Source organism: Eurytemora carolleeae, unplaced genomic scaffold, assembly GCF_000591075.1.
Source record: "Eurytemora carolleeae unplaced genomic scaffold, Eaff_2.0 scaffold110, whole genome shotgun sequence".
NCBI classification, from domain to species: domain Eukaryota; kingdom Metazoa; phylum Arthropoda; class Copepoda; order Calanoida; family Temoridae; genus Eurytemora; species Eurytemora carolleeae.
Window position 1 is genome coordinate 268,708 of NW_019396070.1, and position 21,952 is coordinate 290,659.

A 21,952-nucleotide genomic window follows, 5' to 3' on the forward strand; every position below is an offset into this window, starting at 1 on the left:
GGAATGATATTATTTTAGAAATGGGGGGGGAGTAAAACGCTTTAAGAAAATATACACCCCCTTAAATGACAAAAATAAATCACTTAAAATCTTTGTAAAAAAGTTTTACCTGAGAACATGTATTCCAGAACGGACAGGTTTCATACCCGGAGTAGCAGATTAGTCCCATAGCTATAAGGAACACCTAGAGAAAATTTTTTATTTAATATTCTAATCAGTGCTAAGGATCCATAAAATTTTGATGCGGATCCAGATCCGAATCCTGGATCCGCATAGAGAAAAAATGTATCCGGATCTAAATTCGGATCCGGATCCAGGTTATTTCCATAAAATTTACTGGATTTTTTTTAACAAAGCAGAATGTTCAAATTTTTTGTCTTATTTTTTTTCGCATATTTTTTTGCTAAAACTTGATGAACCATTCAGAAATCAGGAAATTTTTTTAATCTCTCTTTTTTCAATAGTTCAGATTTGGGGTTTGAGAGTAATTTTTTTTGGTAGTTTTTAGTTGATATTTTGCCCCTTTGATCCGGATCCGTGGATCTGAATATTTTTGCGGATCCGGATCCAGGAAGCCAAAATCTTGGGGATCCAACGGATCCGGATCCTAAACACTGATCCTAATAATTCATTAACATTGACTCGACCTGTCAAATCCGTTTTGACTTAAAAAGTTGTATTGAAATCGAAGAACTTAACTGTATAATGATTAAATAACTAAATATTTTATTACTAACTATGGAGCTGATAGTATGAGGAACTAAGTATATTCACTATTTACTATAAAGCTGATTTTACAAGGTTTCCTCTCTTTGAAGAACTAAGCATACTTACTATAGAACAGATTGTACAGGGTTTCCTCTTTATGAAGAACTAAGCATACTCACTATAGAACAGATTGTACATGGTTCCCTCTTTATGAAGAACTAAGTATACTTACTATAGAACAGATTGTACAGGGTTTCCTCTTTATGAAGAACTAAGTATACTTTCTATAGAACAGATTGTACAGGGTTTCCTCTCTATGAAGAACTAAGCATACTCACTATAGAACAGATCGTACAGGGTTTCCTCTCTATGAAGAAATAAGCATACTCACTATAGAACAGATTGTACATGGTTTTCTCTCTATGAAGAAATAAGCATACTCACTATAGAACAGATTGTACAGGGTTTCCTCTCTATGAAGAACTAAGTATACTCACTATAGAACAGATTGTATAGGGTTTCCTCTCTATGAAAAACTAAGTATACTTACTATACAACAGATTGTACAAGGTTTCCTCTCTATGAAGAACTAAGCATACTCACTATAGAACAGATTGTACAGGGTTTCCTCTTTATGAAGAACTAAGCATACTTACTATAGAACAAATTGTTCAAGGTTTCCTCTTTATGAAGAATTAAGTATACTTACCATAGAACAGATTGTACAGGGTTTTCTCTCTATGAAGAACTAAGCATACTTACTATAGAACAGATTGTACAGGGTTTCCTCTCTATGAAGAACTAAGCATACTCACTATAGAACAGATTGTACAGGGTTTCCTTTCTATGAAGAACTAAGCATACTTACTATAGAACAGATTGTACAGGGTTTCCTCTCTATGAAGAACCCAGCTAGGTAGAGGACCACGAACATGACGTGGTTGTACAACAAAGCAGGGTTCACCTTAAAATGATTTGATGAAGTTTTCAACAAACATGATTATTAGGGTTAACCAATATACCAAATATTTTCAAATCCTATCATGTTTCTCTTATTTCTGTAATCCACTGATGTGACTGTAGCTTCAAAAACATAAAAAAGTATTCAAGTAATATGTCGAATATAAGGTCTGCACACTTGGTTAAAAATGAGGCAATTCCATTCCAGAGCCCGCGATTTCAAAACTTCGGCACGAGCCGTATTTCATTAAACCCGACTCAAATTTTTTTACCCAACTCTGACGACAGCTTGTGTCAGGTGATTGACAGCTGCAAGATCTTCGGCTCGACTGAAGTAGTTAGGCTCAATGAAAATATAACCGACCTTGGTTGGTTTTAGTGGAGAATAATGCTCAATGTTGACTCTTGCTCTCATAAAAACCCGGAATGCGTCAATTCCTACCATGAAAATCCGCCAAATAGAATATTAATTCTGTTTTTTGAACTCAACTCTGTGGAAAATAAGATGCAGCTTGAATCCGAAAGCTCAAGCCGTAAATGAGATCCAACGAGATCTTAGACCCGAGCCGTATTTTCCCGAGTTTTTTAAATCGCGGGGTCAGTTTAAAACAATTTTTAATCGGGTTAAATTTATCCCGAAAAAATTAGATAAGAAAACGCTCTTTTTGATTTAACATGTTACTGAAATACATGATTTAAATTCTTGGATCTGTCCTACCTATCACTTTTTGGACCCCCCGGCCCCCCGTAAATTCTGTACATTACACATTTACAAAATTTACTATATATTTTTTTGTAGTATTTCAGAGTAAGATTAGGTTAAGACAATTTCTAGGCCGAGCGCTGCGGCCCAACTTTAAACATATGTATCATGTGAGCTACATGTGCAAAAATGAAAGCGTACAATAGGAAATCACCAGATTCTATTGGTACACTCATTTGTCTATAAACAGAGAGTTCCTACCCCCCCCCCCCCTTTTAGTCTAGAGCTTATACTGACCGGCTTTGGTAGGAGTAGAACCGGAATCAACCATTGCAGACAGTACATGTTTTAGCCTAAACTCCTCTCCTTCCACTCTTCAAGTTATCATCGTAGGCTTTATCTGTAAACATATTAGTCCATGCAATATTATCATCACATGTCTTATCTCATGGGCTAAAAGCCCCGTTTCATCAAAATTTGCTCCCTACCCCTTCTTCGGCCAATCCTAAAAGTTTTGAGAATTGAAACAATTTTTAAACAAAACAAATTCCATTGCCAACAATTCCATAAAAATATGTTGATATATTAATGTCATAATATACATTGATTGACAAAATACATCGTACATGGTACATTTATGAATACAACAGTAACTTTTATTAATTAATTAATTAAATCGATATGGACTCTGCTCAGTAACTAGACTTGATTTACAGTAAAAGCTGTCTTTGAGCGCCGTAAAAATAATAAAACGCAATTTCATGTGTTATTGTTGATGTCGGTAAAAGTATGACCTTAATGTTATAATTTTTAAAAGTGAGAAAAGATAAAAAAAAATAAAAGGGCTTTAACAGATATGTGTGAATATAAAGTGTATGAGTGAACTGCGTGAATGCCGCAAACCTTTCTGTAGGCTTGAACCGAGATGTCTCTTTTCAGAGACTAGGGTTTAATCAATTTTTAATCGATTAACAAAATGAAAGATTTTAAGATGTTCGACCAGGTTGTTGGGGCCGGGGGGGGGGGGTCAAGGGTATCTTTTGGCCCCCTTTTCTGGAGACTAGATCTTTAAGGCGCTTTAACAAAACTGATATACTTTGATTTTAAAAAGTATCTTTAAATTTTTAAAATATGCAAAAATAATTTTTGTGTTGTGTTTCCTTAGTCCCCTCAGAGCGTTCTTCATTTCGTAATTCAAAAATATATTATATTTATTAGTAACATTGTAGCGACATTCGAAACCAAAACGAAACCATCGATACCGTAATTGGGCCTGTGAAAAATTTGGTGACTTTTTTCTGAAATCAATTTACAGAAGCAAAATTGTATTTTTCTTGGAATTCTAATTGGCATGTTTTAAAAATGAAATTTTTTACAAAAATTAGAAATGGCTCTCTGAAATTGGTTGTAATGATAAAAATCTTTTTAAAAAAATACAAATAAAAATGAAAATTTAACAGATATTCAATTTTTGGGTATTTTTGAAACTGGGTTGTTTTCCCAAATTCAAATCAAATTACAAAATTGAACGATTTAAAGCAAAAAAAAACAAGATTAGAAAAAGAAAAAACTTTTTTTAACCATAGCTTGCCCAATTATTTATATTTTCAAACGATCTGTAAATTGTTATGAACTCTGATTTTCACACAGATTTTAATTGTTGATACCCATGATCAATATAGGCTTTAAAAAATTTGTTTTTCATTTCTACTTGATTTTTTACAATTTTTTATCTTTAAACCCAGTTTAAAAAATCAGAGGTTTATACCATCAGGTTACAAGATATAGGGATTAGAAAATTTGAGGTCAATTAAAACTCAATTCCTTAGGTCGAGGATATTCCTTAGGTCGAGGATATTCCTTAGGTCGAGGATATCCCTTAGGTCGAGGATATTCCTTAGGTCGAGGATATCGAGGATATCTCATTTTAGAAAAAAAAACTTTTATATCAAATAATATCGATTAGGGTAGGATAAGGTAAAATTTTGTGACATTTTTAGGAAATCATTTTACAGAAGCAAAATTGTATTATACTTGGAATTCTAAGGCATATGCCTTATATCTTGTAACCTGATGGTATAAACCTTTTTTAAACTTAGATTATTTGATCCAACAGAATTCATATTATGAAACTTCTAAATATCTGGTGTTGCGAAGATATTAAAATTAGAAAAATCAGAGTTCGTTGCAAAGGCTCCTTTACATGCTATTCTTATATATGTCTGCATGTACCTTGCCTGAGATGCCTGAGTGAACAAATTGAAAGAACAGTTCTAATATTTTCACGAATCTAAATTTTAATTTGCTATTTTGAGCACTTAAAATGCTCACTCTAAATTCTAAATTCTTCTAAAAAAAATTTGCGGATAGCTCCATTATAATAATAATAAGAATAATAATAATAATACGCAAAAACTATAGTTCTTCAGCAGTCCAAAAACGTCACAGCAAAGTGTACGGAAACCCTATCGTCCCCTCATTCTATTCAATATCTCCTTGCATACAGATATGGTGCAGTTGAAATTTTTTTTTGACATTTTTAAATATATGGTTTAAAAAAATATGCAATATTATGCAAAAAAATATGCGACATTGATAATTACTCACTCCACATAACATATTTATCGTTTCAGTAATTACATCATTATCGAATCCTTCAACATATGAATTGTTCATTATTATTTTTGTATAGTTCTTGCAAAATTTGATCTTTCCGTGCATACTCCAACATAATTCATTACTTTATACATAAGAGCAAACTCTGTGTTTCTGTATTCTCTCTGATCACAGACGAATCATTTTTAATTCCGGTTTCGATCTCTGAGCTTTATGGGCTATCTGAGCAGATTTGTCGAAACCGGAAGCTTTATTAGAGACCCTTCGGTTTGATGATGTGTTTTTTCATACATTGTAAGCTGTGACACATTTTCACAATAAATGACTAATTATCTTATATAAATATCATACACCTCCGAAACCAAACTAACAAATCTGCACTACAAACTAGACTGAAGGAGAAAGTCAAATTTATACACATTGCTGGTACGAATTTTGTTTTAACCCTTTTCCGTCTGACGTCCATGGTTTACCCAAAATAGACGGGGTTCACAGTGACCCCCCCCCTCTCTATTTCCTTCTTATGATACAAATATATAACATTTGTTACAGTTTTGATAAACTCTTGGGCTCAACTTCAAAAATCTGAAGAAAAAAATTCAAATTTGCAAATATCAAACAATTTATTGCGAAATTTTGTTATTAAGCAAAAGTGTGCAAAAAAAAAAAATAAAATTTATCGAAATATGAAAAATTATACATTTCTGAAAATGCCTTGATCAAGCAAATTCAAATGTGCAAAAATATTTACAAAATTTGCAAAACGTAAATGTGTATTCAAGAAAAACTAAAATTGTGCAAATTCTCTTTAAATGCGTCTGAGCAAAAATATGCGCAAAATATCTTTGCAGAAATTTTGCAATCTGGTTTCTTTTGTAATAGGTTTTCCAAAGAGCTATAAAATGTTGAAATCAAATAACTGGAAGTAGGTCTGAATTTAGATTTATAGTCTGGTAAATGTAAAATAAGGCATTCAGGCAGTATGCTTGAGGACTCAGGCAGTAGGTATGAATGCCAATCTTATGGCCTAAAGTGTGGGGCATGTATTAGTTAGAAAAGTAAAAAAATTTGAACAGCCTTAGACGTATACTTCTTAAGTTATCGCAAAAAAACGATGGGGGGGGTAGAGGCTCAATTATGATCGACAAGCTTATTTATCCGGTTATATATTGGAAATTCAAAACAACATTGTTATTCTCAATAACTCTACAACAAGAGTCGGTATGATTGAAAACATACAGTGTTGGTTATTGCTGTACTTAAAATTGTAGAGGAAAAAATGTTCTGCTTTGGCGCGTGCACATTTCATTACTTTACATTTTGCACCCTTTTTTGACTGACCTGGTGACTAACTTAAATAATATTCATTTCTCAGACATTTCTTTTGTATATACTTGTATGCAATGCTTTTGTTTAATAACTTAATCAAAGCAAAGTGCACGAAACGCCATTAATTCAAGTCTATATTACAACAGCAAAAAATCCCCGTGAATACTTTTCTCTTTATAAATCAAATGAAAAGTATCGACCAGTAGGACGGACAGAGGCACGGAATACCCGCCTACAGGACGTACAGATCGGGACTAAATATCCGCCTAGCAAAAGGACAGACAGAGAGACGGAGTACCCGCCTACAGGACGGACAGAAAGACAGAGTATCCGCCTACAGGACAGACCGAGGGACGGAATATCCGCCTAGTTAAAGGACGGACAGAGAGACGGAGTACCCGCCTACAGGACAGACAGAAAGACGGAGTATCCGCCTACTGCAGGACGGACAGAGGGACGGAATATCTGCCTAGCGAAAGGACGGACAGAGAGACGGAGTACCCGCCTACGGGACAGACAGAAAGACGGAGTATCCGCCTACAGTACGGACAGAGGGACGGAGTATCCCCCTAGCTAAAGGACAGACAGAGAGACGGAGTACCCGCCTACAGGACGGATAGAGAGACAGAGTACACTCCTACAGGACAGTACCAAGATTTTCACGCTCTCACGCAAAAATCAAGCAATATTTTGCCAATAATCCGTTAAACTTAAGTTAAAAACAAGCGCGTTTAAACAATCTGTATACCTAGGACTGCAAGTAAGTTGTTAAAGGTAAACCTAAATGCCAATGCGATGCAGCACTTTAAAGTCGGGGCTGTCTAAAGATTTGATGAATAAGTTTCAGAGTTTTCTGTATCTCAGTAAGGACAAATAGAGAGAGACGGTGTACCTGCCTACAGGACGGACAGAAAGACGGAGTACCAACCTACAGAACTAACAGAAAGACGGAGTACCAACCTACAGGACTAACAGAAAGACGGAGTACCAACCTACAGGACTAACAGAAAGACGGAGTACCAACCTACAGGACTAACAGAAAGACGGAGTACCAACCTACAGGACGGACAGAAAGACGGAGTACCAACCTACAGGACGGACAGAAATACAAAATACCCGCCTACTGGACGGACAGAAAGACAGAATACCGACCAATGTGACGGAATGACCGGAAACTAAGTGATCTTTGCATTTGCAGCATTTCTATCAGAGTGTTTGAAAGATCGGACTGTTCTTGGTACTTTAGATTAGGTGATCCCCCTTTAGGATCTTAAAACACTGCTAATATCTTGAATAAAAGAGAAACACCTAAACTTGGGCCGAAGTTTGAACTGAATCGAAATTATTTAAAATCCCCTGCAGAAAGTTAAATTGTAGTTAGAATTCTTTACTCGGTAGTATAAAATGAAATGCTACTAAAATATGAAGAAATGTTTATTTTATAAACTTGCTCTAGTTTCGACGAATTTAATCGGAATTTAAAGTAACTAGGTTTTTAGGGCGCTTCGCGCCCATATTCTATTTCAATTGTAAACATGTTCTCTTTGTGTACATTGTAAAACAAACAAAACAAAAACTTTGCGGATTTAAACAATATTTCGTAGATTTTCAAAATTTTCAAAAATTGAATTTTGTTAGAAGCAAATTTTTGGAAATTCGACCATCCATAACCTTTCCTGGGGTCACGCAAGGTCCCACAAAAGTTTTGGGCCCAATCGGTTCAGCCGTTTTAACGTTTATTGGACACAAACAAACAGACAGACAAGCAAAGCATATATATAGATAGAGAACATTTTAAAATTGAGTTTAATTTTCAAAAGGTTAAAATATAATATATTCTTTTTAACTTTAATTAATATTACAAAACTAAACAAAAATGTTGTCTATAATTTTCCTCACAATATTTTTTTTTATTTATTTATTTATTTATTCGTACACAATTATAATGGTACAATTTAAAATCAACGAGAAATGAGATATAACATGTAAAATATAGAATTAATATATAGTCGAAAACAATAAAATAAAATAAAAAAAAATGAAAACTTAGTTAGTTTTTACATATATCATCAATAATTACATCTATTTCATCATAGTTAAATCCTTCTAAAACATCTGGATATGAACAGATTAATAGTAAATCTTTTAACAGTGGAATTCTCCACGCATTTTCAGCCGGATTCGCGTAAATCATGTTTGACTTTACTAGAGACTTGTTCAAGGACAGTTTATCTACATAGGTTTCATTTGCAATATTAGATAAATTCTTACATAATTTTGTTCTTTGGTCATTTTTGCATAAATCAAACAATAGTCGGATGCTGAGCTTGCGACTTTTACACATAGATTCGCAAAATGATACAAATCGGCTACACAACATAGTTTTTAAATGAGTTTGCTCAGAAATTTGTTCAATAAAATATCTATGAGTTTGTCGTGGCAAACCAAATAAAATACGAATAGCAGTATTCCAAGAAGTATACAATTTTACAGTGTTAACACAAAACAAATCCCATAAGTTGGAACCATATAGACTAGATGCATATATGTTATAAAGCTTAACAACCATTGTAGGTTCAGAAAAATGAAATTCTTGATTCAAAGAGTGAATTATTGATATAAACTTCGCACGTTTCAAATTACAATCTCTGGTCATAGAATTATCGGATTGAAATAGATTTCCAAGATGTTTAAATTCATTTACATATGGTAATGGGACACCATTTAGAATAATCGGACATACATTATTACTATCAATATTAGATTTATTGAAAATAACACATTTAGTCTTGGATTTGTTTATGTCCACGTTTGTACTAAACTTCAATTTACGATTTAGTGCAAATTTCTCACATATAATTATCATTTCCTGTAACCCATTCCTACTTTGGGACAGAAGAATTATTATCCGAATAGTGTGAATCATATAATTTTTAGCGTAAAAAACTTTGCGCTTGTGAATTATGCTGCAGCTGTCAATTAATAAAATTGAGAGAATCCACATCTTTCAGAAACACGAGGATATCTTCCTAATAGATTATCCGATAAAGTACTAAAGGACACCTTTGTGAACCGAGTATGTATCGGTTTGTGAACCGAGTATGTATCGCTTTGTGAACCGAGTATGTATCGCTTTGTGAACCGAGTATGTATCGCTTTGTGAACCGAGTATGTATCGCTTTGTGAACCGAATATGTATCGCTTTGTGAACCGACCGAGTATGTATCGCTTTAAAATTTCGTGGTCAGTATCTTTAAAGCAAGATAGTTATCAACACTTTCAGTAATGTTTAATCTATATATATATAAAGTTGTAATCTCTCTTTGTCTGTCTGTCCATTTTTCCGTTCATAACTCAGGAACCTCTGGACCGTTTTGCCTCAAATTTTGATTGGGGAACTCGGGTGAGACACGGGAATCTTTTCAGCTTGGTTCTGGGATTATAAGTTTATGTAGTGGGTCGACTTTTTTTTTGAAAATTCAGTTTCTTGGTAAAATCAACCAAGTGCGCGCGTAAAATTTACAACGATACCGGAAATGCGTTGTCATCAAAGAATGCAGGAGATTTCCATTGTCTTTCTTCTCTTTGAAATTTTCAATTGTGGATTTTGCTTCAGAGACATTCGAGGAAATAATTATAATTAAACACTTTTTTCTCGCTAGAAAACGATAAAATCTTCTGCATTATTCACAAGACAAAGGTTTAAAGGGAACCAATGTTTATCGGTCCTTCACCCTTTATAAATGATAGTTCATTGTAATTAAAACGATTGCTTTTAAGGGCTTTTTTAAAATTCGGTGAAGGTGATGGACCAAACCTCTGTAGAGTAAAAAAGTAGATGTTCGTTCCACATTTATTGAAAATATATTTCGGTCTGGGTTGACCCTCGTCAGTTCTTGAGATTACATGGGGAGAGAGAGAGAGAGAGAGCGCAAGAGAATTTGTTTTTCCTTATTTTAGGCACTTTTTACCTTTTACAGATCTTCCCTCTGCTCCTGTTAAATATTCTATCTGCCCTTGAAATAATTTTGGTTGAAATTGATCAACATATATTATTAGAATGATTTATCAAATAAAATCATACCATTCTATGATATAAAGAAATTGAGTTTTTGTCACAAACACAAATTTTCTAATCCTTTTATCTTTGCAACCTGATGGTGTAAACCTTTTATATTTCAAACTTAGATTACTTCTTTCTTGTATTCCTTTTATTTCGATCATTTGAAATTCTTTCATTTATTTGTTCACCAGAATTTATAGTTTAAAATATCTAAGAGTAAGATTTAATGCCTTTGTAAAAATCTGAAGTATTATTATTAGCCGGTTGTAAGATCTAAGGATCATAAACTATGACGTGTTCAGGGTGTTCATACTCGAGATGTTCTCCAGAGAAATCCCATCTTCAATCTACTAACCCTACAAATCTCTACAAATACATCAAATCTACAAACACATCGAATCTACAATTATTCTTAATGTCCAAAATGTTTTATATATTTGAGAGTTTAATGTAAAAACATTTTAAAGGCTTATTTTATATCTTGAATTTAAGTATGATTTTATGATGAAAAGAATGATGGAAAATTGTTTTAAAAACTGTAAATGAGTTTTATAACTGATGAAAACACCTATACCAAAAAGTCTAGCCACTACTTTTAAATAATGAACCTTATCTTTTAGAACACTATGGGTTAGTTGATCCCTTCTAACTTGCATTCGAGTCTCTTTCTCCAGGTTTATAAATCATCCGTTAAAAAAATATTTACATGGAAACTTGTTACAATATGTTGCTTGATTCTCTTCTAACGGATGGTTTATATAATCTGTATAGATTTGTTGTGATAAGTGTAATTCCTCCCTTAAAAATTCCGTGCATGTCTCCATGCACTGAACCAGGTGATAAATTATGAATATCCAAAGTTGAGCTTAAAAAATATCCTAGACTCTCACAACCACTTCAACATGACTCTAATGCTAGGCTGGCTCTGAGTCGCTGTTGATCTCAAGATCTGTAACCTCTCCGCTGCCTCGCGGATAAGCTGTAACCTCTCCGCTGCCTTGCGGATAAGCTGTAACCTCTCCGCTGCCTTGCGGATAAGCTGTAACCTCTCTGCTGCCTCGCGGATAAGGTGTAACCTCTCCGCTGACTCGCGGTGCTAATCTTTTCTGTATCCTTGGTCTCCAGAATAAAGATGCTCTCTAACCTCCTTACACCTACTAATCTGGACACCCTGAGTCTGGGGTAGGTCATGATATAGGTGAGGAGTAAAAATTTTGATCTTTTGAACTCCGTCCAACGAATTTGATTTAGACCTACGTATACAAGACTCCGATCTCAACGGAGTCTGAGTGTTCCTGTATCTCTGGACGCTTGGTTTGAGTTCTACACTACCCCTGATAGTACCTCAGAGTCGCCTCTACCTCTTCGTATACCAGATCACCGACGACCACGACTTGGTTATCCTGCTCCCCTCCGATACCTCCGACGGAAGGACCCTGAAAAGAATTTTCTACATCTGGATACTGTATCCCAGATCTATTGCTCCTTCTCTAGATCAAATACAGTTCTCATACCTGAGACTGCGGAGCATTCTAAACGAACTATAGGCTCCAAACCTACGGACAAATCAACATTGTAAGTGAACTTTTAAATTTATATAAATTTTAAATGTTTTTAACCTGGAGAAAAATTATTTTTTAAGGCTAGTACTTTTATTGTTGTATGCAATTAAAATAACCGGACTGATTTATTGTGCTTTCAGTTCACGGTTGAGTCCTGTATTAAACTGCAAACCTGAAATATATATAAGATATCGATCAGTGCTAACTGAGGTGAGCCGACGAGAAAGAGTTTAAGCTTGCTCTAATGTTAGTAGCAAACTTGCCTGAGCTGAAAACTTTAGAATGGGATATCCTTAATCCCGATCGGTTAATTAATCTTTAGATTAATAACAAGAGGAGAACAAGCATTATTTAATCTGGAGATTAAGAAAATGAATAGATCAAGCATTGATCTCGATATCCACCATTCTAAAGTTTTCAGCTCTGGACTCCTTTGGGTAAAACGAGCACACCGGGTTTGGAATTTCTGTGCTTATTCATCCTGCAGTTTACTGCAGTGTTATTCTTGTCAGTTCTGCTATTAGTATCTTGGTATTCTCTAGTGAGCAAGTTAGATTAGTTTCAAGAATCATTTATGTTCATTTGCTCATGTTTAGAGGTGGGCATCGTGTTTTCTAAATTTTCTAAATATTCTCATTTTTTTCGGCTTTAAGGACACTTTTTAATATACTGAGAAGTTTCGAAATTGGATGCTTTTAAAGGTTGCCTGCATATACGCTACTCAAAATGTTAACTCTGAGCAAGTAAAATCGCTTATTGGTTTTGCTTCGTTCAGGCCTCGCCTACATGTCTCTTCTGTAGGAGTCAATATCTTGAACAATTTAAAAAAAAACACTAACTTGGGAACCCAGCTTTGTCTTCTGGTGTTTCCAATAAAAGTCAACTCAATCAATTTAGAATTTTTCAGTTCAAAAAGAACGTCGGAAAAATGTTCAAAAATTATTATTTTTGATTTCGACAAATATTAAACTTTGGCACATGTTGTAACATTCACTATTTAAGGGCTTTTGAAATGTATAATTTTTAGCCTTGTAGCTTAGTTAATAAAATATTATTTAGCATTTATTATTTTTTAAACACCAACCCGCCGTTTGACTGTCCTGCACCCTACCCTTTGCATGAAAAAAATTTTACCAAAATTTGTTAACAACTATGAACTTACAAAGTTTAAGCCGTTCGTAAGTTAAGAAGAAAAAAACAAGCATTGATAGGGTTAAGAACACTACCGTGGCTCAACCATTGTTCTCCAATCAAAGTTTGAGACAAATCGGTCCAGGGGTTCATTACAAGCAGAGATCACTACTTTATCTAGAAACTTTAAGAGAATAAAATTTTGAAATATGCTATTAGAATTCATGGAAGATAGAAAACCCTATTTAAAAAATAACGTAAAGCGTATCCAGCGAATCTAGAAAAAAAATTTCAAGAAAAATCGCCATAGTTGTTTTTGATTTGTTCGGGCCAAACATAATTCTTATGTTGGAGTCAAAATGTCGCACAAGGTTAGAAAAGAACCTTTGAAGAAAACGAAATTTTAAATTATGTTAGCAGATTTTTAAGGAGTCTGAATATTTAACGTTATCAGAATAAATTCAAACGAAGTCTAACTTTCATATCATAAACATGTCAACATGAATATTAATATAAAAAATTGTGATGACTATAAGCAAAATAAGCAAAATAATGCACGTAATAATTAATGACTTTTTGCAATTCTTTTGAAATATTACACCTTAATTATTAAGTTGTTATATCATACAAACTCTTCGGTTTTGAACAATAGTTTTTTAACTTGGACATAAAATGCGCAATTTCGTATAGAAACATAAAAAACTTGTAGTTTACATAAACATATTAATTAATCAAATGCTTTTTACAAATCCAACTGTAAAAACTTTGTTGTTTAGATCGTGTCCAACCTCCATTAGATATTTTAACCTGAACAAGTTGATTTATAATTTACCATTTATCGGACTAAATATATTTCAAGTATGGAGGTTATTTAAGGTCCAAGGTTCACTTTCTTTTGAATTAATTATTCATGACCGCCTACAGCACAAACAGGGACAAAACAATTATTATTTAAAATTACACAGAGTGGTAAAAAGTCTCTCATTTTGTAAAATGCCCTCTCTCTCTCTTTCTCTGAGACTAAATATATTTATTTCTTCCTAGATTTATTGGTGAAATATGTAAAAATTAAGAAAAATGTCACGAACTTGGCAAAAATGGATCTAAATCAGAAAGAAATCCGCCTTTTGAGCAAAGACGATCAAATATCAGTCTATAAGAGCTCTATGTCTTGTATAACCAGTTTTTTTACTGGGTGGAAGAGACGGAATAATTGATGTTCCGTTTATAAAATTGGAAATCCTAGATGGACTTGAATCTATGCGGGGAAAATTGATGCTAGTTGATCGGCTGGGAAGATCCCGGCCTGGGTTTCGAAGATCTAAAGAGGAAGGTTTCGGAAGTTTCCGCTCCCGACTTAACCCACGCTTAGGCTGAACCTGGGCAGCGTTTAGGACGAGATGGGATCCTCCGGGAGGAGGTTTAGGGAGCATTCGTCCCGTTCCCGTACCCATTCTACGATCCGACACCGGGGTTCGTCTTTTAGCCTCAGTCCTTGGTGGACTATAGCCGTGAAGCTCCCGATTCGTCCGGGGAGGACTATAATTATCACTTTCATAACTGCACTGGTTTGTCAAGATCGGAGTTCTTCGTATCCGTTCGTTCTCAACCCACTCCAGCATATGGTCGTCCTGGATCATAGAGGGTGACGAGGCAGGGATAACAATACCCGGCGGTTGCTTCGGCGTTTTCGGCAACCGCCGTCCGGCGCCGTGTGGTCGTGGCCGAAGATTTGGGTGGCTCCACTGTCTTTCTAATTTGAAAATTGTCCTTTCTCCCCCGTCCAATTCCTCTTCTAACCCGTCATAGATATCTGAATGATATGGAGCTCCACCGAGCCGGTTGCGACCGGGCAAGGAATCATACCTTGCCCGGTCATCGCCCGAGGAGTCGTAAGGATCACGTTTATAGTAAATGTCCTCATAATACTGAGGCGCAGTGTACTCTCTGTGGCGGTCAACTGATACTCCCCTGTAGCGGGATAGTTTACCCCCATTACCATTGACCAGCTGGTTCAGGGAGGGTTCTCCATCTGCCAGACTAGATCTGATATCCTCCAACCTGGAATATTAATCAGTGTAAACTCTATACCCGGAGATTGAAGTTGTAAACCCGGAGTCAAGGGTGAGTGGAGTTTTATACTGTATAATATAAACTGGAGAAATCGATAAAACATATGTATCTGTATCCTTTTCTGCAAATGTAAACCTCAAGCGGGAACTTTATTAATTTATTGAAAACAAGATATTGTATTTTCTTTTTTCAGAGGCAAAGGGTAGTTAATTATTAATCTACTGATATTAAACTAATCAAAAGAACTGATAACCCACCATAAATTATACAGGAACTGAGTCTTTGCCACAAACCCAGATTTTCTAATTCCTTTATCTTTGCAACCCGTTATCGTAAACCTTTAATATTTTAAACAAAGAACGATCTGCTAGATCGAATAGTCTAAGTTTGAAATAAAGAAGGTTTATACCTTCAGGTTGCATATATACAGATAGAGATTAGAAAATTTTAATGTGTATCATACTTGGACTATTTATTCGTGCTAGCAGAATTCAAGGTTTAGAAATTTTAAAGGTCTACGACACCAGTTAGGTTGCAAAGATATAGTAGTGATAAAAAGATTGATTTATCGGCGATTAATCAGTTGTTCATCTTAAGTTGTAAAGTTTTTCGATCTTTTTTGCAAGGTTAAATATTTTGCAATGCCAATTAATTTGATCAGACAAAGAGAAATAAATGGCCGACCTGTCATTAATAATATTATTAATGGTGACAGGAGGAGGGAGAGAATTCAAATAGTTCTCCACAATCTCCTGTTTATTCTCCTGAGCCTGGTTGGCGGGCAGCAGCGGGGCGGGCAGAGTCACCGCCGATGTGACCACAACCGGGGCCGATGTTGTGATGGGAACGGCGGTTAGAGGTGTGGCGGTTACAGGAACGACGGTTGGTGGAATAGGGGCGTCTAGAATTGCCTTGTTGTTGTTGAGCATTGTTCCTCCGTTCTAAAATATAAATTGAATTAATAAAGATCCCATGATCTCCGGCTCCAAACCTTGTTAACCCTCTACCTATACACCAATATCTGATCTCCGGCTCAAAACCTAGTTAACCCTCTACCTATACACCAATATCTGATCTCCGACACAAAACCTTGTTATCCCACTACCTATACACCAATATCTGATCTCCGACACAAAACCTTGTTAACCCACTACCTATACACCAATATCTGATCTCCGACACAAAACCTTGTTAACCCACTACCTATACACCAATATCTGATCTCCAACAAAAAAACTGCTAAACCAAAATGAACCTGTAACCTAACCTTAACTTAAACCTGGACCCAAATCTTTAAATGGACCTAAAAAATAATCCTAAGCCTAAACCTGGACAGAAACCTTAAGATATAGACCTAAAACTGTGCCTGAACCTAAACCTAAACCTATATCTCACATTAATCTCTCTGAAAGGGGATGATTCTTTTGGTGTACTGTCCTGTCTTGCAGGCTATAGTCTGTATACGTTTAATGATCTACTTCCTTTAGTTTAGTACTTCAGTGTTGGTAGAAATAAGTTTATTTTAAAGGATTACACTGGTGTAATGAGAACATACACTTAGTAAACTAGAAATACAATTTAGCTAAGGATAAGATAGAAAAGACTAAACCTAAATGAAACCAAAGAACTGTAGAATAGGAAGACGACATTAAAGCAATAATTATGTAGTAACACAATAATTCATTTATTCCGTGAAATTGGTCTGTTGACACTGCACAATTGCTGTCTTTCATATATAAAAGAGTTCGAACTCAAAGAATGAGATAAAACATAATAAACCCAAAAGATATGGCAAAAAGACTGTTTTAAATAAAGTCAATGAATAAGAGCAAGATATAAGAAAGATATGTAAAAATACATTTAGTTTATAGCAAGATATAAAAAAAGATATATAAAAATATATTCAGTTTGTAGCAAGATATGATGAAATATATTTAATTCTAACAAGAAATATATATAAAAATATATTTATTCCTAACAAGAATATATAAAAAATATTTAGTTTACAAAGAATTCTTACTATGGTAGGGTGTGTGTATGTGTGAGTGTATGTTTGTTGACCTATTTAATATTAATGTTTAATATCTCCTCAATGCTTACCGCAATATGTTTTGTAGTCCCGAAGCCCTGACCAAACCTTGAGAGTTTCCAGTTTTCCAGGATTAACATTCCTCCATAAACCTTTCCTACGGTTAGTTTGCCTGGTCCTGTCTCCTCCGGGGGAGGGACTAGGAGATCAACCATAGGAGGAGATCCACCTCGGGTACTAGGCCAGGACTTCTGGATTGCAGCTCTCAGCTCCTAGGTTAGTAAACATCATGTTAAAACGTAATTACAAGTAAGAGTGGAATGCCCGATTCACAACGGTCCATAAAAGGTTTTCCTGATCAAGAATGAGACGTTTTCCTCTTTAAACTTGATGATTTTTAGTTGTAGTTTCTCTATATTAAAAGTTACTTTTAGATTTATCCTACTTGTCCGAGCTGACACTTTAAATTAATTGAGTACTGTTGCTTTAAATGGAAAGCCTATATCAAATTTGAGAAACAGTCCCTTTAATACATGAAAAAGTATAAAGTATCAGTGTTAAAGGACCTGAGGTAGAAATCTTTGTATGATCTTAGCTAATCAAAAAACATGAAACTAACTATGACCAAGTTACAAAAATACCGAAAAAGTTTTGAGTTTGCCCTGGAGAAGAAACTGTTCATAAGCAAAGTGACTTTTGGTTTTAAACTTTGGTCAAACTTTGGTATTCTCAGATCTTAAATCAGAATACTAAAGTATGCATCTTAACTCATAACCAACAACATTAATCCTAGCATCTAAATTCAAATTTTGATGATTCATTTTACATTTTCTTAATGTTTTTCGACTTTCAGAAGTTTACATTTTTTTCATGATATTTTCTCACAGTGTATAAATATAGCTGTATGAAAGAAAATTTTATTAGAAAACGTTTTTAGATTTTTGTAATGCCTTTTAAAAGTCCAAAATGTTATCTGAGATATTACCATGAAATTATCTACTATGAAGATTATTTAACATAAACAAGAAAATAAGTACATTTCGGCTAAAATACGGCTAATTTTCTAAACTAAGCTAATTTTAGTAAGATTGTCAGTGTATTTTTTTTTAAAGAAAGGGTCTAAAGATTTCAGATTTGAACTTTTACATGAGCTAGAGCAGAACAATTGATAATTGATGATAAAATAATATGGATGACTCCACTCCCTCAGAGCTAAAAAAGTCCTGGATGATCCTATTGATTTCCTATAGTGATCCCCATTAAGCTGTGAAATAGGAAGACGACATTTAAACAATCTTATGTGTTTTTATATTATTATATAAGCAAATTCTGTTACCGTAGCAGAAAAAATGCAAAAAATGCAAAAGGTCTGTGATACTGCATAATTACTGGGTTATTATGTTCATCGGGTTATCAGAAAAAAAATCATTTAAGAGACTTACAGTCGTCTTCTTATTCCACAATTTTATGGATTCCACTGTACCTGATCCGCCTGGTCCATCTCCTCCATACTCCTCATGAAGATCTGCAGGTTGATCCTGATCAGGGCGAACAGGGTGGACTTGAAGTGAACCTTCCCCTCCTCATCCACCGGCATATTCATCCTAACCAGTCTCTTGTAGGCTAGTAGATCAGGGCATTTACTCCCAAAACCTAGCGGAGGATCAATCTGTCGGAGTAGAGCCAGGAGATCCGTGTAGTGAACCAACCCCCTAGATTAGAAATAGGTTAGATATCATGGAACTTTAGTTTATGTCCAATTCTTGAAAAGGTTAAAATACCCCTCCTTAAACAAGCCGTCCAAACCCGTAGATTAGGAATGGGTTAGATCTCATAGAACCTTAGTTTAACATATACTTGGATATATATCTATATAGTGAACCAAACCCCTAGATTAGGAATAGGTTAGATATCATAGAACCTTAGTTTAACATATACTTGGATATATATCTATATAGTGAACCAAACCCGTAGATTAGGAATGGGTTAGATCTCATAGAACCTTAGTTTAACATATACTTGGATATGTATCTATATAGTGAACCAAACCCCTAGATTAGGAATAGGTTAGATCTCATAGAACCTTAGTTTAACATATACATGGATATAATCTGTATAGTGAACCAAACCCGTAGATTAGGAATAGGTTAGATCCCATAGAACCTTAGTTTAACATATACTTGGATATATATCTATATAGTGAACCAAACCCGTAGATTAGGAATAGGTTAGATCTCATAGAACCTTAGTTTAACATATACATGGATATAATCTGTATAGTGAACCAAACCCCTTGATAAGAAATAGGTTAGGTACAAGACCCGTATTTTAACCTTTGCATATATTATATACGCCCCCCCCCGTCCAAATTAAACCTGATCCTAAGACGAATTCCTTTTATATTTTTGATTTATGAAAATATTTGGGTTCAGGGTTGCAAATGTCTTTTCTTTGATTCATGGTAGGTCTTCTATTAAACTTGAATTCCGACGGATTTTAGCTGGAAAATGTAAAATATGAAAATTGTGATAAACGGAGTAAAATTTATACTGTAGAACACCAAACCTAGACATAAAATGGAGGCTTGTTAGTTGGGATTCAGGGAGAAATAAGTAGCAGGTTAGGACGGAGCTAATGGTAGGGCTAGTTAGGATACAGGGAGGATAACGTTTCAGGATAGGACGGAGCTAATGGTAGGACTAGTTGGGATACAGGGAGAAGAAGGTTGCAGGCTAGGACGGAGCTAATGGTAGGACTAGTTCGGATACAGGGAGGCTAAGGTTGCAGATTAGGACGGAGCTAATGGTAAGACTAGTTAGGATACAGGGAGGAGAAGAAGGTTGCAGGTTATGACGGAGCTAATGGTAGGACTAGTTAGGATACAGAGAGGAGAAGAAGGTTGTAGGCTAGGACGGAGCTATTGGCAGGATTAGATAATATACAGAGAGTGTTAGGACTAGATCAGATATATACTGATAATCATGTAAAAAATAACTTTTTACAAATTAGAGAAAAGAATTGTTAATGAAGAATAGTATAGAACCATGAAGAGAATGATTTGATGAAAGTTTGAAGAACCATATTTTTACAAGTTTCATTGTTTTAAAACTTTTTATCTTTTTATTTGTTTAATCCAGTGTTACTTTCATATATAAATTCGTCTGGTTGACTTTTTAAAAATCTCCGGGTACTAATATATACAGAGTAGAGTTCAGGAATATAACAAGATACTTACTCTCCCCCAGGATCGTATTCACACCAAGTAGTCACGAACTCTGAGAGATGATGAGAACCAAGAATGGATGAATCTCGTGTGAGGTAGTCAAAACTAGACAAATATCAAAACTAGACAAATATCAAAATTAGAAAAATATCAAAAAGTGGCGATTGATTAATAATATTTGTAATTGATTAATTAACTCAGAACCTATTCTAGTATTTGATTTAACAATTGATTATTTATTTGGTATTTGATTAATTGATTAATTGATTACCTATCAGTGATCACAGCAACCACGATGTTGAGCATAATAAATGAGCAGAGGAAGATGAATGAGATGAAGTAGACGTAGGTGATGACGGAACCACACCTCCTCTCTGGGTCCGTGATATACAGCTCTCCGTACTCCGTGTAGTTCCAACTATGCGACCTAGGATCACAGGGTCGACCTGATACAGCTGACATCATGATATCAGGCCACGCCTCTCCCGTAGAACATCTACAAATTAGATAATAATAATAATAATAATGATAATAATAATAATAAATATAATNGAATACGAATACTGACTGATCTACGGAGTAGTTTGACCAGCCTGGCGGCTCGGAACAATCGGAGGAAGCCGACATTCACGATCCGGGTTGCGTCTATGATACTCCCAACCACGGTGATAAAATCGAACACGTTCCAAGAGTCTTTGAAGTAAGGCTGAAACAAACATTGATTGATTGATTGAATAAATTAATGTAATTATGTTTATACATATATTTTGTATATTTGTCTTTTCAAATAATTTATTTCCAACTCAACTTCTGGACAGTTAGACCACCATAGTAAATGTATTTCTTGAAGAAATATACATTTAATACCATTTTGTAAGTATAGCACCATGTGTTCTTTAGCATTATAAATAGAAAATACTGTTTCACACCAAACCAAATCAAATTGTTGGAAAAATCTAATGCACTTTTTATAGTATTAATTAAAATTATTGCATTACAAGAAAATATTGGTTGTTTTCTAATCGTTTCACTGTGTTGAAAAATGTTAATTTTTTTAGAACACAATAAACTAACCTAAAATAAGAATTCAAATCTGGATAAAAAGCAATATGAAACGACATAAAATCCGCAAAACCATAAGTATGGAATCATATCAAGCTTTGGACAAGAAGCCTCCCCCTCCTTAGTTTTCTCGAATAAAAGCTATAATGAACTCAATTTCTTAATGGAAACTTTTGAATTAAATCCATTAGTTGAGAATAAAAGCTTCATCTGTACTGCGTACATTCTTTACATGGTTTGGAGTTTTCGAGAATTTTCTTATTTTTATTTAAAATTCCTTGTATTCAGCTGCAGCAGTAGATTCTACTGCAGAGCTAGAAACTAAATCTTTCAATTCATTGTCTCCAAGTTCTCAATGAGCATAGATTTTGCAATTCTAGTCTTAACCCAGACTAGTTTTAATCTTAACCCAGCAGACTAGTTTCAGTCTTAAACCAGCAGACTAGTTTTAATCTTAACCCAGACTAGTTTTAATCTTAACCCAGCAGACTAG

The 21,952-nt window shown here is 34.7% G+C and overlaps 2 protein-coding genes across 2 annotated transcripts in view; both read right to left on the bottom strand.

The window, feature by feature from the left end:
* LOC111712029 (bladder cancer-associated protein) overlaps positions 1-2,786 on the bottom strand; it is a 3,893-nt gene extending 1,107 nt beyond the window's left edge. The window contains exons 1-3 of the mRNA XM_023486543.1: positions 2,669-2,786; positions 1,577-1,672; positions 110-184 (exon numbers count right to left, since the gene is read on the bottom strand). Coding sequence (XP_023342311.1) covers positions 110-184; positions 1,577-1,672; positions 2,669-2,716 — 219 coding nt within the window. The 5' untranslated portion in view covers positions 2,717-2,786. The remainder of the gene's footprint in view (positions 1-109; positions 185-1,576; positions 1,673-2,668) is intronic.
* An 11,315-nt stretch (positions 2,787-14,101) lies between these two features.
* Positions 14,102-21,952, bottom strand: part of LOC111712119 (voltage-dependent calcium channel type A subunit alpha-1) — a 63,517-nt gene continuing 55,666 nt past the window's right edge. The window contains exons 24-30 of the mRNA XM_023486648.1: positions 20,991-21,103; positions 20,669-20,893; positions 20,410-20,502; positions 18,658-18,886; positions 17,246-17,446; positions 15,830-16,086; positions 14,102-15,133 (exon numbers count right to left, since the gene is read on the bottom strand). Coding sequence (XP_023342416.1) covers positions 14,221-15,133; positions 15,830-16,086; positions 17,246-17,446; positions 18,658-18,886; positions 20,410-20,502; positions 20,669-20,893; positions 20,991-21,103 — 2,031 coding nt within the window. The 3' untranslated portion in view covers positions 14,102-14,220. The remainder of the gene's footprint in view (positions 15,134-15,829; positions 16,087-17,245; positions 17,447-18,657; positions 18,887-20,409; positions 20,503-20,668; positions 20,894-20,990; positions 21,104-21,952) is intronic.